At 32.3% G+C, this 17,010-nt stretch overlaps 1 protein-coding gene across 1 annotated transcript in view; it reads right to left on the bottom strand.

Moving 5' to 3' along the window:
- The window catches only part of Eps-15 (Epidermal growth factor receptor pathway substrate clone 15), a gene marked incomplete at its 3' end in the record, with an annotated part of 108,494 nt that overhangs the window by 49,341 nt on the left and 42,143 nt on the right, over positions 1-17,010 (bottom strand). Inside the window, 1 exon segment of the mRNA XM_067046311.1 lies at positions 15,794-15,961. Within this exon segment, the coding sequence (XP_066902412.1) occupies positions 15,794-15,961 (168 nt within the window).

Here is a 17,010-nt window from a genome sequence, read left to right as displayed (position 1 = left end):
ATAAATTCGATCAGCTGATCTACTCAGTCAGCTGACATCGAAGTAACAGCTGACTGTAACCCCCTCCCGCCAGTTTACGAACAATCCTTGTAAACTTGTACAGTACAATATAATAACATATCAATAATAAATTATACAAACTATTTGCAATATAAAAAACTACCTATACCACTACCACAGTACAAAAAAAAATTCACAACCTCACCAAAAGTAAAAGCTGTATACAGAAATTCAACTTAGAAATAAAGGAAAAGACTCCTGGTACAATAAAATGAACAACATAAAATAAAAATTTTACAAAAGTCAGAAACAAACTAAAAAAAAAACACTTAAAAAATTGAATAAATAACTACATTTCAAGTGGAGGCGTTAGAACACTCCAGTCTCTATTGTCATTGCCGGTTTAACTGTTCAATATGGACAGTTCTCCTCTTTTTTGGTTCTTTGATACTCTCTATTATGACAATATTATTTTCCCTAATGATTATTACCCTGAATGGGCCCTCGTATTGCTGTATCTCCTTACCCCAGTTAGAACCTAACTTTCTATTTACGATCGTTCCGATTTTGATCTTGTGCCCTTTAAATTTTCCTGTGCTACCCTCCTGTTTTTTTTTTCCTTTTTGATTCTTCCCCGTGGTTTCTCCCATAGCATATTTCGAGAAATGTGATTATTGAGTATAGCCGCCCTTATAGTCCTGCAGGTGAAGCCTAAAGAGGACCTCAAATAGCGAAAACCCCGTAACTGCATATATGGAATGATTATATGCCGCAATCGCCTCAGGCATAGCCACGTCCAGTTCTAGTCCTTGGTCGACCTGATAAAATCGAAGATGGTCACTCGATGTGCTATGAAGCCGCTCTATGCCTCCTCTACTCTTGGAGTGCCCTGTTGTGTTGGGATGCCAAATTACGTCAAGGTACTTCATTTCCTTTCGAATCATGGCATTATCAAATTCTCAGCCTGAATCTGACGAGATGCGCTCCGAAACTTCGTAGAATTGAAACCACAAGCGGAGAGCTGCCATTATTGCTTCCGACGACCTGACCTGCACCTGGAGCACCATTGCCGCTTTACTGAAGAGGTCAATCATGGTCACCCATTTGTACCCCTTCCATGTAAATGTGTCACTTTGTATATCTTTGAGCGGTGCATTTGTCGTATTTAGTGCGTAGAAAAACCTCGCAGCTTCCTAAACCTCCGAAATAGTCTTTCCCATCCCCCAGCAAAAGTATCTTCTCTTTAAGGCCTGCATAGTCTAATGGATTCCACGGTGATTAGTCTTATCCTTATGATACGCTAGAGGAACTTCTCGTTGTTGTTCTTCTTTCAAAATGGTTTCCACCATTAGTTTGGAATGGACGAATGACCTGTCCATAACTATCAGTTCACGCCATAGCCGCTTGATCTCCCAAACGGTTTTATCCCCAACGTACAAGTGATACTTTTCTTCAGGCTTCGAAGCACTATTCAATGTTCGATAGATCTGGTCGTTCTTCACACATGCCTGTGACCAGATCGTCGTTATTTTACTTCTCTCGTACTCACTATATTTTATTTTGGTCAATCCAGTAGTTTTCGTCTTCCGTATAATTTGTCTCTTCTTGTCATTAATTATTTCTTCTGTTTCCTCTATGTCTCCTGGTCTTTCTTCTGCTTCACCCTGTTATTCTTCTCTAGGCGTCCAAGCTCGCAGAAACTATCTCATAACACCGGGCGGTGCCCCAGACTCCTCATCTGCATTTCCTGTTATTGCTCATGACAACCAATCAGCTACTACATTTTTTTCCTGGTGTATATATAATTTTCATATTATACTGACCGAGAAGCTCATTCCAACACGTATTCCTGGCTGAAGACTCTTTCAACTTTCCCACCCATTGCAGGGACCAGTGGCCTGTGTGTACACTAAACCTTTTGCCAAAAACATAGGTCCTAAAGTTGTCAACAGCCAACACTATTCCCTAGAGCTCTTGCTCCATTGCGCTGTATCTGGTTCCATCTACTGGCGTACGCCACGGGGCGATCTCACCCTTCAGCCGCTATTTTATCCGCATCGGGTTTCACTCCCTCCCTGGATATAGTGTTGCCCAAAAAACCTAATTTGTTCTAGCCCCAGCGATGATTTGTCTCCTAACAGTTTTAGCTCAAATTGCCAGATTCTATGGAAAACGCTGTGTAAATGTTGCACGTGTTCATCTTCATTCTTACTGAACGCAAATATATCATCCATATAGATCTCACATACAGATTCGTCAATCCCCTTTAAAAGTTCGCCATTAGGCGCTGGAAGGTTATGGAAGCATTTTTGGGTCAAACGGCATTCTTGTAAATTCGTAGTGGACCCTCTCGAAAGTGAATGCTTATCCTTAGGGTTATTATTATGTTGAATAAGGGTAGGAATTATGCTGATCCTTAGGGTGCATTTTAATCTGATTGTATCTGGCCTTCAAGTCCAATGTGTTGAATACCGTTGCCCCGCTCAGGCTGTCCAAAATATCTTCAAAACTGGGGATCGGATACTTATATATCGGATATTCGTTTATGGAATTCACCATGAGCTTTCTGAAATCTATCACCACCCTATACTTTTCGGTAATTTCACCAGGCTCCCTCTTCTTTTTTACCGCCTACAATGGAATATTGTACGGGGATGTGCTGTCAATAATCATTTCTTGCTATTTTAAACTTTTGAGCTCATTCCAGAGGTGGTGACGTAGCGCCTGAGAGTATCTCCTCTCTTTCGCATAAGTGACCTTGTCTTCTTTAAGTGTGATCTCATGGACCGTCTTAGCAGTTGCCACGAGCATGTCTCCTTTTAAAAATATCTTCATATTCCCATTATGTCTCCTTCTTCAGTCCTCAGCTTGATTTATTGCTCCAACCAGTGCGCCCTCGGTTTTTTCTGTAGATGACATTTGTACATTTTACCCCCCAACTTAATTCTCCAATTTCCCTTGATATTCTTAACCCAAGCGATGCTTCCCTCACAATCTCTTTGTATTCCCTCGGCATACTCCCTACGATATGCACCAGCAAGTTCTCTCTACTAAATCACCACCGGGTCAAACCTATCTCTACCTCCCCCTCTACCACACAAGGGCCACCCAGGGTGATTAATTTACATTGATATTCCTGAATCTGGTATGTCCTCTCCCCATTACACAGTTGTGGTTCACACCCACCACACCCAGTTGGTTTCCCCAAACGAGCGCTCTCTCGGAAATCCTTCCTTCTTCTCCAGCTCTCTTACCACCCGAGTCTTTAGTACCATGGATACGAATTGGATCCGACCCTCTCCTTGTTCTAGACCTGTTATGGCTTCAAAGGCTTCAGATACTTCTCCTTGTATCAGGACTCTGCATTTAGGATTATTCGTACTAGCTTTTGTCAGTCTTACCAACTTCCCGGGAATTTCTATCTCAGCCTATCTTCCAAAGACAGTTTCTGTCAACAGAATCATACGCTGCTTTGAAATCGATAAATAAGGCGTACACATCCTAATCTACTTCCCATCATTTTCAGAACCAAGATCTGGTCCAGGGTGCTCTTCCCTCTTTTGAACCCTACTTATTGGTCACCTATTATTTTCTTCCAATACCGAGATATCCGATTTAGGTCATTATGTTGTAGATCACCGGAAGGAGTGCTATGCCTCTGTAATTGCCGCATTCATATCTGGAGCCTTTCTTAAGGGTAGGACAGATCAGGCCTGTGTTACAGGTCTCCGGTATCCTTTCCTCCTTCCATGTTTTTTTAATTAGTTCCAATAGCTTGGTTCTCAGCCATATTTGTACAGCTCCGATGGTAGACAGTCCATTCCTAGGGCCTTCCTTCTTTTAAGTCTGTCGATAGCTGTTTCAACAACGAGAATATTCGGTTTTCCACCTCTGGTGGGTAGAGGACCTTTATTCATAAGTTCCTGGAAATATTCTTTAAAGATGATTATTATTTTGTGTCTGGATGCCGTCATTTTGCCATATTATCCTAACATTTGCGTGTTTCTCGGTCTGTACCCTACCCTTTCTTTTCTGATGTCTGCGTAGAACTCAACCTGCCAGTTATCCTAAATACCTTGCAATCTTTCTTTTGGGATTATCTTTTTGCTTGTCTGATTATTTTATTTGTCTTTGTTCTGGTGGCTGTGTAGCGTTGTTTAATCAGTATTAACTACCTGAGGACTATTTTCCTTCACTCATCCACTGCCTTTTCTGTGAACCACTTCTTGGCTTTTCGTTTTTTCTGAATACCTATTACTTCCTCTGCTGATTCTTTTAGCCCTGTTTCTAAAGCCTCTTATTGTTCATCAACCATAAGGCCCTCCAATTCAAAGGGTTGGCATTTATTTTTCAGCCCAATTTGGAATTTATCTTTTACTTCAGGATTTTTCAGATTGAGAACTTCCCCACCTTAGGAGGCAGAGATAATATACATATTGGATCAGTAGTCTTGTACTATTTTTGGAAATGTATATTTGTACTCTGCCTCCTCCGGGCATCACCTCCTTCCTTAACCTTGTCTTCCTATTCTAAGGACCTGCAGCTCGTACCCAGTCAGAACTTGTATTCACCTCCGCGACTGCAGATTCGCACCCTGCTGAGCGATGTTTCCATCCTTCGAGGACTTACGGCTGACACCCTAAGATTCATACTGTCAATTCACCTCTTAACCTGTATGGTTACGAGGCATTCTAGAATAGAACACCTCACATGGCCAATTAGAAACAGACTGTCTAACAAAGCCACCTTGACAAGTCAATTAAATAATGTTATAGCTAACAAACAACATGATTTTTGTATCAGTTCTGGTACTCTACGACTAAAAGAACTCTTGAGTAATATAGAAGTTGTTAGTAACTATATTGCCAGTAGCTTCGTACGAAAAAGCTGAGGAAGCTTCCTCCCTGTCCCTTTCGTGCTTAATCAGGTTAACAAGTATTTTGGGTTAGTACTTAACCATCGTTTTACATTCATTCCCCACAAGATATAAGGAGTTCCTCAGTTTCTACCCACGATATCGAGAGGTTAATTCCCTCCAATTATCTCCTTTATGATAGATGTGGCTGACAAACCTTATTCCTACTTACTTGTTTATATTTGTAAAAATTGAGCCCACAATATCGAGGTCTTTTGAGATCTACAAACTCCTGACATCAGCGAATAGGTTGTTGGGCTGCATCAACTGGACGGAGAATTCAAATAAAATGCAATACACAAGCCACTGTCACAAACATGCCTCAGCACTTTCCATAAGTTCTTCCTTAACAAGATGCAAGATCTGGCTGAAATACTGTAATACGGGAATTATCCAGAACGCAATTTATTATACACGCAGTCACCAACACCATCTGTAAAAAAGCACAACGCTTTTATCAGCTTATGTGCAGAAGACTAAAATCCATGTTCAAATCAACCTGAAATCCTTGTATTAAAAGACCACGTGAATACAAATATCTTATACGTTCACTCATACGTGTTTCCTTAACCTTTTTAATGCAAACTCCAATACAAAATTTGTCTGCTGTGTCATCACTAGGCAGAATTGAGATATTATTTATGTTGAGGTAAGTCAGGCAAGCAATGTTATGTTATTTATATGATATCTTGTTATGTTATTTATATGAGATGTTATTTATGTTGAGGTAAGTCAGGCCTGTACGTCCTTTTAGCTAAAATTAAGATTATTTTTTGTTTAAATACAGATTTCGCTCTGAAATATTAGAGACATGTGGTTTTCGAGTCGATAAGTGGGTTTCCATTGGAGAATGTTCAGAATACTTTTAAAAAAATCGATAGGTTACTATTTTGTATAATATATATATATATCATTTGAAAGATAGTGAAATTCTCCTCAAAACAAAAATGTCTAAATCAAGCGTCCATCTGCAAAGATACTTTGTATTAGGCTCTGTATCCATGTTTTGCAAAAGTATTCTGAGCTCACTCCAGAACAAATATCAATATTGAGGCGATGTTTCACGGCTTAATTGTCTGGATAGCCATGTCCTAAAATGAAAAAGACAATTTCTTTTTTGGAAAAATAATTTTCTTAGGCAATTATTAAACACTAAAATGTACAAATAGAAACATTACTTCTAATTGTTTAATGAATGTATTCTACATAGTTGTAATGTTACTAATACTATTTCCTACAAAGAACTGCGTAAAAGTGAAATGGAGAACGGTAAGTGTTTTAATTTTTTTGTCTTTTCCACAAACTAACCGTTCTTTCTAGCAGGAAGTCATTCTATCTATTTCTGTTTTGCATTTAATCTATTTATTTTAAGTGTTGCTAATTGTGTCTTGTATGTTTACAAAATAAGAGTAACATAAATTTAGTCTGATTCTTATATTTTTCGATAGTGATCATTTGTTCCCGGAGCATGATTTTACGTGAATCAAATCTTCAACTGTATACCTGTTTATTTTCCACTGCTTTTAGGTGTAAACAGGATGTTAATTTTTTTCCCCGGGTTTATTAAATCCCCAGTGGTACTAATTTTATATTTTTTGGGACATAGGTTTGTACAGTGAATGTATCTTCCTCTGAAACATTAACATCCCCTACATACCAAAAAGCATCAGATAGTAAACTAGTTGATTTTTGAAGTTGATACTCATTGGAAAGCAGGAGTTGAGTAGGAAGGCGAAGATTCTGTTATTCTAATCAGTTTTTCTCCCTGTACAATTATATGGATCGGAAAGCTGGACCATCATGCCAGCAAGGTTGTTTCTGCAGAAATGAGATTCCTACAGAAAATATCAGAACGAACTAGGAGTAAGATCCGACCAAGAGGTAATTGAGGAAAGACGGCTGAAATGGTTCAGGCATGTTAGCAAAATGGGAGATGACCATAAAGCCAGGTGACTTCTAAAAGCAAGACCGGGAGGAAGGTGACCTTAAGGCAGGCTAGGGCTCATGTACCCTGACCTGATTGAGAGAACTGGCACAGCGAGAGGAAGCTCCATGCTGGAGATGAGAAGGCTCGCACAGGACAGAGATTGTGGGACAAGATAGTCAGAGGCGGCTACTACATGCTTAGCAGCACACAGGAGATAGGGAGAGAAGAAGGAAAGAACAAACTTTAGGGAATACATCCAGCATTATATTTGAGATCTTGCATATCAGCCTTTAGTTACTTGCCTTATCTCACTGATTGTATGATATGCATAGTAATTGGTAAAGATGGTTAAAAATAGTGCAGGACCAAACCACATAGTGAATCATGATTATACTCAATAAGAAAGAGGAGTACTAAAAGAAAAAACTTCTTCATTGAAGTAAAATAGTGGGCACCATGACCTCAGGTATACCCACCCAGTAATTAAATGGCAGTCTGGTGAGAAAAGCTTATAAGTATGTTCAATTTGCAGCTGTGGCAAAAAAAAAAAAAAAAAAAAAAGCTCAACTTCATGAAAAACAAGGTAACTGAAAGGAGTCTACATGAAGGTTATATTTATTGTGCCGAAATAACAATTATCTTTTATTATTTGAAATCAGTGGAATAAAAAGTAAATAGATTCTGGGAAATGAAAAATGTAATTACAAGTCATGCGATAATTCAATATGACTTGTTTAAGGTTGCTCTATGGGTATTACTATGACATTGATTCAATGCTTAGTAAACCAATTGATCTACAAGTGAGGTGGATATTAACAAAGGCAATCAACCTGCTATGAAGGATTATGGGATGGGGAACAACAATAGCTGTGATACAGCTAAGCCAGAGAAAACCTACAATATATTTCTTGTTACACTTAATTCCAATCTCATCACAAAAAACAAAATGATGAAATTTGGAATAAATATAGTTAGCACAGTGTCCTGATATTATGGGTTAATATTACATTTTATTTCAGTGAATAAACGTTGAACTTAAATTTTAAGACTAATTAGCAAAGGGATTTAGTAAGGAATCTCATAACTAAAGGAAGATGGGTCCATTTCAAGGAATTTTAACAAAGAAAAAAAAATAAACTAAAATAAATTGGAATACCTCAAGGTTATTTTTTTTTTTTTTTTTTTTTAATTTACATAATATATATATATTCCTTTTTTTTTTTTTAATCAGTCTCAAGCATCATCATACAAAAGGCATGTACAAAGATAATTAGAACTTAAAGATTAATTTACAAAGAGGAATGTAGTAGCGATATGGTATAAAAGTAATCACAATGGGTTGACATATATATAAATATCATTGCAGACTCCATAAACATGTCACCACGATAACAATATCAAGTGGGAAATATTTAAATGTGTTAGAAACTCTATTTTAAATAAATGTGTCAAAAGATTTAAGTTAATTCTACATCATTCTATATATCTATTCATAAAAAATTACCAGATATAATTAAAATTCCTTTCAAATATATTTCAAACAAGTTTTTCACTTCCTAATACATTAAATATATTATAATAAATTAAATGTTAAATAAATTTAAATTAGATATTTACAACCTCATTTTATGAAAAATATATTTGCAAAAGACTGAAAATTTCTCAGTATTTTTTTCTTTTTTTTAATTGCTTATCTTTTAACATTTTCAATGGTCTTAGAGCGATACCCCATTAAAAGAGTAGAGTGATTAAAATATTAATTAAACAGTGACCAGACTTCAATACTTACATTGTATTTAATACTATAATCATACCCTATGGTACCAAATGTATTTGGAAAAATATCATAAATATAACTCAACTGAACACCAAGTATATGTGAATTAATTTACTAAGGAACAACCTAATCCTAGTGGTTTTAAAAGTAAGGGAAGTTTTGAGAACAATTAAATAATCTGAGTTAAATACATTTCAATTAATACTATTGCTCATTAATGCAAATTTTTTTGTCTAAGACATCTTAAGTGAAAATTTCTTAATTCTAAGAAACATCAAGACTTGCTTAATGAGGACACTTGCTAAATCAAGAGATGGTGAGCCAAGCATCTAGAACTAAAAGCTTGAGTTTTACAAGAAACTTACATTTGAACTGTTTCTTGGAAATACATTTAAAACAAAATATAATTATAAGTGACCATTTCCTCAGACAATTTAAATCTAGGACCAGGTGATTTTTACCATATGCAATATTAATTATTAAGTATGTTTACATTACCAACATTATCTCATACTTATAACAGAGGAGATCAAGTAATAAAGCTCAAAATACATCATTAAGAATTACCATTACACACAGAGATAATGACAAATGCTTACAAATATTGTGAGCAAAAGTCAAGAGCATTCATATTAAGGAAGAACCTTTGGCTGCTGTTGTCAGCAGAAAGGGTACCAAGGGAGTCAAATTACAATTTTTATAAAAAAGAAGTAATTGTGTTGAGCAGAAAAATGGTTAGCAAAAAAGCACAGAAATAAATCTATCACTTAATAAATTAGTATATAAAAATAATATATCAATCAATAAATTCTACCGGCTGTCATCAGAAGTACAGAAAATCTATAAACTGATAGCTTAGCTATTAGCCAGATCAGCTCTGTAACAGGGAATTTTCTTGGGGAATTGATATCTTCCTCAAAGGATAGAAGCCTGAACAAAATAAGAAAAAATATATCCACCAAAAGGATGTTTCTTCGACACAAAAGTGGACTTAATGAACTATAGAATTTGTTTGTTTGAAAAATATAACACTTTTGTGAAATTCAAGAGAATTAAATTTAATTCGATCATAAATAAGAAGCTATAAAGAAAACAGTCCAACAGAATTTAAAATAAAAAAAAAAACAAAAGCTTAATATAGCTATAGCTTAATAACATTAGAGAAATAAATAAAAAAATGAGAATGGATAAATCCTTTCAATTAAAAAATTTTTTTTGTTCAAAATTAAAATAAGAAAATATAGAAGCAATAAGGAAAACATTATTAAATAGGCACTTAAAAAAGCATTGTTTTTTAAGTTAAAAATTATGCTCCTTAATACTTTTTTCAAAGTATAGAGACGACTGGTTGGAATAAAATTTAGACATGTTGCTTAAATGTTTAGCAATTACAGCTCTTTTATTCCAATAATTAATAAATCACCATCTCTTGAGAATTTGTGGAAATATAGATTGATTTAAGAACAAAATATCTATATCCCATAGATTTTCAGAAAAAGTCCAGTCCTTTTTTTAATACTGCAACTGCACTACACTTTAATATAAAAAGTGAGAATATTTAAGCTTCTTTTATAACAGTTATTCTGGGTTTTTCTCTTAATAGTTGATTAGAGTTTCATTGTTCCTTTTATATTTCAACCACAAGCTAAATGGAGAATTCATCAGAGACTGGCCAGCAACAGAATGTTTATTATATAAATCTTTGTCGATTTATAGTAATCACAATACTATTTTAGTTAATTTCTTCACTAGGTTTCTCGTCACTGAAGTTATAATTTTCCAAAGAGGATTAAATTTTAGTGGGTATAATTTACTGCTCAAAGGAAAAAAGCTTCATAGAGAAATAATTAATTTCAATGGAACCTTAAATGAGTAAAAAAAAAATGTATATGACATCAATATTTAGTTGCAGAGTATCAAGCTTTGAAGAAGTTTCCTTTAATATAAGTAGAAAAAATTATTAATAGAAAATGGATCCCACTGGAGAAAAAAAACCCAGAGTAACTGACTAAACATGGGTAGTTTAAAACATGACTATAGCAGGTCATAACAACTATAAAATTTTTAAAACTCCAAAATAATAATAATAATAATACTTACATTAAGTTTGTAATAAGTAAAAATTTTGTTATAACTTAAAAGAAAGATTTTAAAAAATAATTTAAGAGATTTAAATAACTCAAATAGATAATGACATTTTAAAACAATAATCTAACATTCCGTTCATAAACTTTGTCAAGCGATCTAACATTTTATGTTTTCATCATTAATAAAAGTTTTTTTTTATTCATTTTTAAGAACGATAAATATATATTCATATAATTATAAAAAAAAAAAGTGCAAAATTTACAAATTGTTTTATCATCATAATATACAATAATGTACAGAACAGATAGGCAACACAAATATATACATATATATTCATGTGAGAAGATTAACAATGTTTTTTTATATAAGAAATAAACTAAAATAATGCTTTACAAAAATATTACTTCATTAAAATAAATGAAAATTAAACATAACAAAACATAATGATTTCCTTCATAAATAACAGAAGTAAATTACTAAATGACAACTAACTTAATAACTGAAGATAAAACTAGATCACAATAATGCAGCTAACTTAAAAGATTAGGTAAACTGTCCGATTTGTTGAATTTCATTTCTTTTAGTTCATCTTCACTGTGAATTTTGTTATCATTAGCATCTGCAAGGATTTCAGTGCTTTTGCATTTGGTATTGTTATTTACATTAGACTGGTTGGAAGCTCCAAGGGAAAAAGGATCATTATCAGGAAAGACAGTATTTGATTTTTTATCAGCTGCTTCAACAAATGGATCTTCTATATTAAAAATATCTTCATATCGGTAGTCCTTGAATGGATCTTCAGTGAATTCAAGTTGTGAACCCTGTAGGGTGAAAAACTAAAAACAATTTAGGGAAGGGGAAACAAATTAAAAATTAAGGCTTTAAACATAAAAATAAATAGGATAAAAATAAAATTAAAAGGTAGGAAGGAAAAGAAAGAGAAATATACACATTCATTAGTTTCATTTTTGAATTTGGAATGGTTTAAAGTATAATTACAATTACATAAATGGCCAATATAAAATTACAAACACAAAAAAAACAAACAAACAAAAAACATTAAGTCAACCATACATTAATTACCAGATAAATGTTTCAAATAAATATGAAAAAACATGTAGTCAAACCTGAATAGCATGATATTCTTTTAATTGTTAAAATTAACTCCCATAAATGAAAATAATGGATCACTTAGCCTTTAGCAGGTGATTTCGCAGTTCTAGAATGATGCATAAATTATTCAATAAACAAAAAAATTTAAAGTACCTTGGAGGAAATATTTCAGTATAGTTAGAGCTTCCTTTTAAGGGGAATGCTACTATAATTAGAATAATGATGTTGATCATATAGATAGATAATAAAGTATCAGTCCAGACTTCATAAAGAGGGGACAGCTATACCTAGGATCAAAATTTAATTTTACATTTTTAAAAATATAACAATAGAAAGAGTCCCTCTTTATAACACCATTATTTGTATGCACTATGTATTTTTTGAGAATTTTAATATTAAATAGTTGAAAAAAAAAATTATATTTTATGGATATAAAGTACCTTCAATCATATCGTAGTGTACCTAACATCATTAACATATAATTTTCATAATTCACTACAGGAAACCTCATCATCTGATTGCATATGGTTTAAAATTTTTAAAAAAGTCATAAAATTGGTTTAAAAATGAACAGCTAAGCTAAAAGTTGTTACGTTTTGAGCTAAAATATTTTATTTCTTATTTACTAAAAATCATTAGCACATGGACATCTCTTCTGCTTGCTTGACAGAGTTAGCTTTGTTTTAGCACGTTGATATCACCTTAATAGTAACAACTATCAAGAAACTTAAGTGTGATCTGAGGTATATTATGATCAAGGTACAACAATCTCTTCTAATACTTTCATCTGACTTAACTATAATCTGGTACCTCTACTTCTATCCCTTTCTGTTCTAAAAATTGCTATCCTCTCTAGATCATATTTGGTGCCAACTCAAGACACCTCCTTCAAACCAATTTTTTTTTCAGACAACTAAACAATTTTATTTATTTCTCTCTTCCAATATCATCAATACATAAGTGATTTTCAAATTAACATATCTATACACTCAACCTATTGAACTAACCCTTCCAACCTTACACTATATGTCAACATTTAATATAGATTCACAAACAGTTACTTCCACCTGATGGTACAGAAAACAAAGGATATACTTATCTGTATCAAATCTCACTTATATATCCTCAGCTTTTGCATGATAACCTTATTATCAACTTTCATAACTTTCTAAATTATTTAAGATTTTGAATTTAATACATTTAATGCTTATTTTAAATCTCACTCTTTACCATTCAGCTTCTTCCCCTTCCTTATTTCATTTTAATTTATATATATTTGCCAAATCTACAATGGTAGATAGTCAAGATTACGTAAACATTAAAGTAACTATTGTATGGTTTCAAGAGAGTAAACTAGGGGTTGCTAGAGACTTTACAACCACTAACTGGTGGTTTTTACTAAGATAGCTTCATCGCTTTCAGATGGCATACTTAGTGGTTTCTTATCACATGGTCCTTGATAAAAAAAAAAAAAAAACCTTTTCTTAATTTAACTTTTTAATAATCTCTATATTAACATATTCTTAGAATATCATTTCCTATATTATTAACCATTAAAACCTCTTTCCTTCAGGAAGAAAATGCTATAACCAATTTCTAACACTAAGCATCTCTTCATCAGTTTTCTTTAAATATAATTTATTACTACCTTTTCTCAATTCTCAAATCTTTATTCCAATGTTGATAATTTTTATTCGGAGTTAGTATATATGCTGAACTAAGAATTAAACAAAAAACATATAATTACAGAGTCAAATCATAAGAAAAACAATCAGTTTTTGCTCTCTTGAAAAATGCAGTTTTTGGACACACAACCTCTTGCACTTAGAGTGATGATAAAATAAATAAATAATAAACTGATTCAGGATTACAAAAATGAAATACAACAAAGATGAGAATCAGATGCCTAAATAAGTAAATAGAAAAAATATATAAGGTAAATGAATAAAACTGTAAAGAATAGAAAATATAATACAACTAAACAGAGTAGAAAACAAGTAAAGACAACATACAGGGAGGGATAAGGAATAAAAAAGAGCAACACTAACAAAAAATAAAAGAGTGACTAGTTGAAGATTAAAAGTGAAAAGTACCTATCATACAAAACAAAATACATAACAATGATAAAACATATAAACAATGTATAAAATAAGGGGGAAAAATAATAAGGGACTTACCAATAAAGGATCTGGGATGAGAATATCACAACAATGAGGAAAAAAGAAGCATTGAAAAGAGAGAGCTGAGTGGATGCAGGTGGTAGTTAGTTGAAAACAATGACAACATACTCAATGATGTTAAAGGAAAAAAAATAACTGAAAAGGGGAGAAATTAAAGTAAACTTTATTTATGTATGATAAGATTTTTTTAATATCTTTATAATATTTTTGTTTTAATTATAACCATCACCCAAACTATCTTCTCCAGTATTAATTGCTACAATCCACTAATCAAGAAATAATAAGTTAAAAAAACCTTTATCAATAGGAATCACCAGTGAAGAGGTTTCTTAAAATCCTGCTAATCCAGGTTTGACTGCAGAACAATTAAACAAATCAAATAAATAACACCAATATTTGTTTATAACTAAACATATTAAATAAAAACATCTTTGGTTTTTATTGATTACTTTTGTTTAAATATGTTTAACGTTTTATTTAATATATTTCTTCAGCATTAACACTTGTAAATTCATTGTGGTTAGCTTTTTAACATTTTATATATATTCTAAATAATGGTGATGAATACATGGCTGACAATAATGTGAACATGGAAAAATAATTAGATTAGAACATTAAAAATAAACCTAATCATATTAAGAGGGTTTCCATGAGCTTTTATAATGGAAATTCACAATAAATCTTCAGAGGTATCAAATTAAACCATTATTAATATTTTTTAGGGACTTCTGGAGTGGAAATTCACACGAATTCTTCAGAGGCATCAAGTTAAACCATTATTGTCATTTTTCAAGGTCAAAATTATGTTCTTTCCGAAATTTGAGCAATATTGAAGGTCATCCTCAAATTATGATTTGCACTATCCAATTTATAAAAGGAACATAAACACTTAATATTCATCCTTAAATCAAAATTTGAGCAGTAATATAACACTACAATACGGCTGAGTTGAAAAATCCTGTTCAATAATCCTGATATTATTCATGATAAGAATTCTTATTGAATATTCAATATAATACACTATAATCTCCTTTATACTTGGCTGTAAAGTAATGATTTTTAAATAAAAAATAATGAACGGAAAGTACAAGTTATAGTCTTGAAAAAATAGCACATAATTAAATACAAGAAATGTTTATGAAAAAAAAGGTCAATTATAAGATTAAGAAGACTTGCAAAACTGTAATGAGACCTGAATTTATCAACCAAAATCTACAACAATTTTGCAGATAAACATCATCTATGTATATTATATTATTAAATCGTGTTGTGTATGTTCGGAAATTTAATTATCATACATATTTGATGGAAAATAAAAATAAACAGGCAGTCCCCATTTTTTTATTGTCAGTTACATTGTTTACCAATTTATAGTAGTGACCCTTCTACATCAAAGTAAATTCAGACTTGCATTGCAAGTAAAAAAAAATTTGTTTTATCGAACAAAACTGTTATAAAAACAATCAGAAAGAAAAATTAAGTATATTTATTAATTAGTATATAAAATACTTTATAAACTAAATTATTGAATACAGTTTTACGTGTGTATACAAATTATCATCCAACAGGACTTAACTTCAGTCGAATTTGACTAAGTAATTTTCCAAGGAACAAATCCTGACATTATCATGAGGACCACCGTCTTTAAATTGCTACACAGATTTTAATTGATGATGAAATTTTCTAAAGCAAAGATAATCAAGGATTTGCAATTTATATTTCTTTCACTTGTAAAGAAGTAACATAATTTAAACCTGAAATTTATAAATTAATAAAATATGAAGATCATATACCTTGCTATTAAAGTTAGAGAAATCTGCAAAGGAGTCAGATGCTTGATTGTGAGAAGGAGGGACAGAAGGCCTGGGTGGAGCAGGTCTTGGTGGCGGCTGCTTATTTTTCGGGGGCAGTGCTGGTGCCGGAGCACCAAAAGGTTCACAGCCAAATGGATCCCGATTACTCTGAAAAAATAAATTATATCTATATTAGTATAGATATATTTGAATATTAGGTTATGAAATTATTATGAAAAATATTATTTTTTTCTGAACTGAAATCCAAATGATTTTATGAAACACGAGGAGAAGATGGTTGGGGGTGTGGTCAAAGAGAAACACAAATAAGTTGTTGTAACCTATTTTATTGTGCCAACGTTTCGGCTTGAGTATCTAGCCTTCTTCAGGGCTAAGAACAGAACAAGATAACAACCACAGTAAGTATAGAAAATAAAAAAGAAAGTATAAACAGAATAACATAAAATGAATAATTTACAAAATAGAATTAATAAAATGAAGTGATGAGAGAAGCGGGAAATAAAATCTATACATAGGTAATTGGAAAAAGTGGGTAAAATAACATAATTAAGGAAATGAAATAAATAAGTTATATAATGCAAAGAAGTATGAACATATTAGTTATTAATAATTTAAAAATTGAAATATCGAAAGAAAAAGAAAATTGAGAGGAAGAAAATATATGTAACAATAATAATTCATAAAGGTATACCATAAGAAATGAATAGAAAAAAAATTTTTTTTGAAAACACCAATATAGTGAACATAACTTATAACGTGGGTAAGGAAAATGGATAAAAGTGGAGAAAAGAAGGGGTGGTAAAATAAAGAAGTTAGCTTGAAAATCAAACGCCTAATGGATATTACGCCAATGATGGCCAAACTCTGAATTAAAATAAAAAAGCCGTTACAAGAATGACTAAGTGTTTTTTACGAGAGGGTAAAAATAAACAATAAAAAGTAGAAAATATTTAGAGGAAGAAAGCGTGTGAGAGGGTGACGACAAATGGTTATTGGAATAGTTAAAAATATATACGAACGAACGAATTACCGAATAATGAAGTACCGGAAGATGACAGTGTCATGGGTATATAACAACAGTTAAAAAGAGGAAACGTATATAAGAGGGGTACGACAAATGTGTAAGAAAAAGTTTAAAAGTAAAATAATACGTTAAAAGGTTGGCGGAAAAAATAAAATGAATTTAAAAAAAAAAA

Source organism: Halyomorpha halys, unplaced genomic scaffold, assembly GCF_000696795.3.
Source record: "Halyomorpha halys isolate HHAL.00 unplaced genomic scaffold, Hhal_1.1 Scaffold1590.1, whole genome shotgun sequence".
Lineage (NCBI taxonomy): Eukaryota > Metazoa > Arthropoda > Insecta > Hemiptera > Pentatomidae > Halyomorpha > Halyomorpha halys.
The sequence above is the reverse complement of the archived record's forward strand: the minus strand, read 5'-3'. Positions and strand labels throughout refer to the sequence as shown.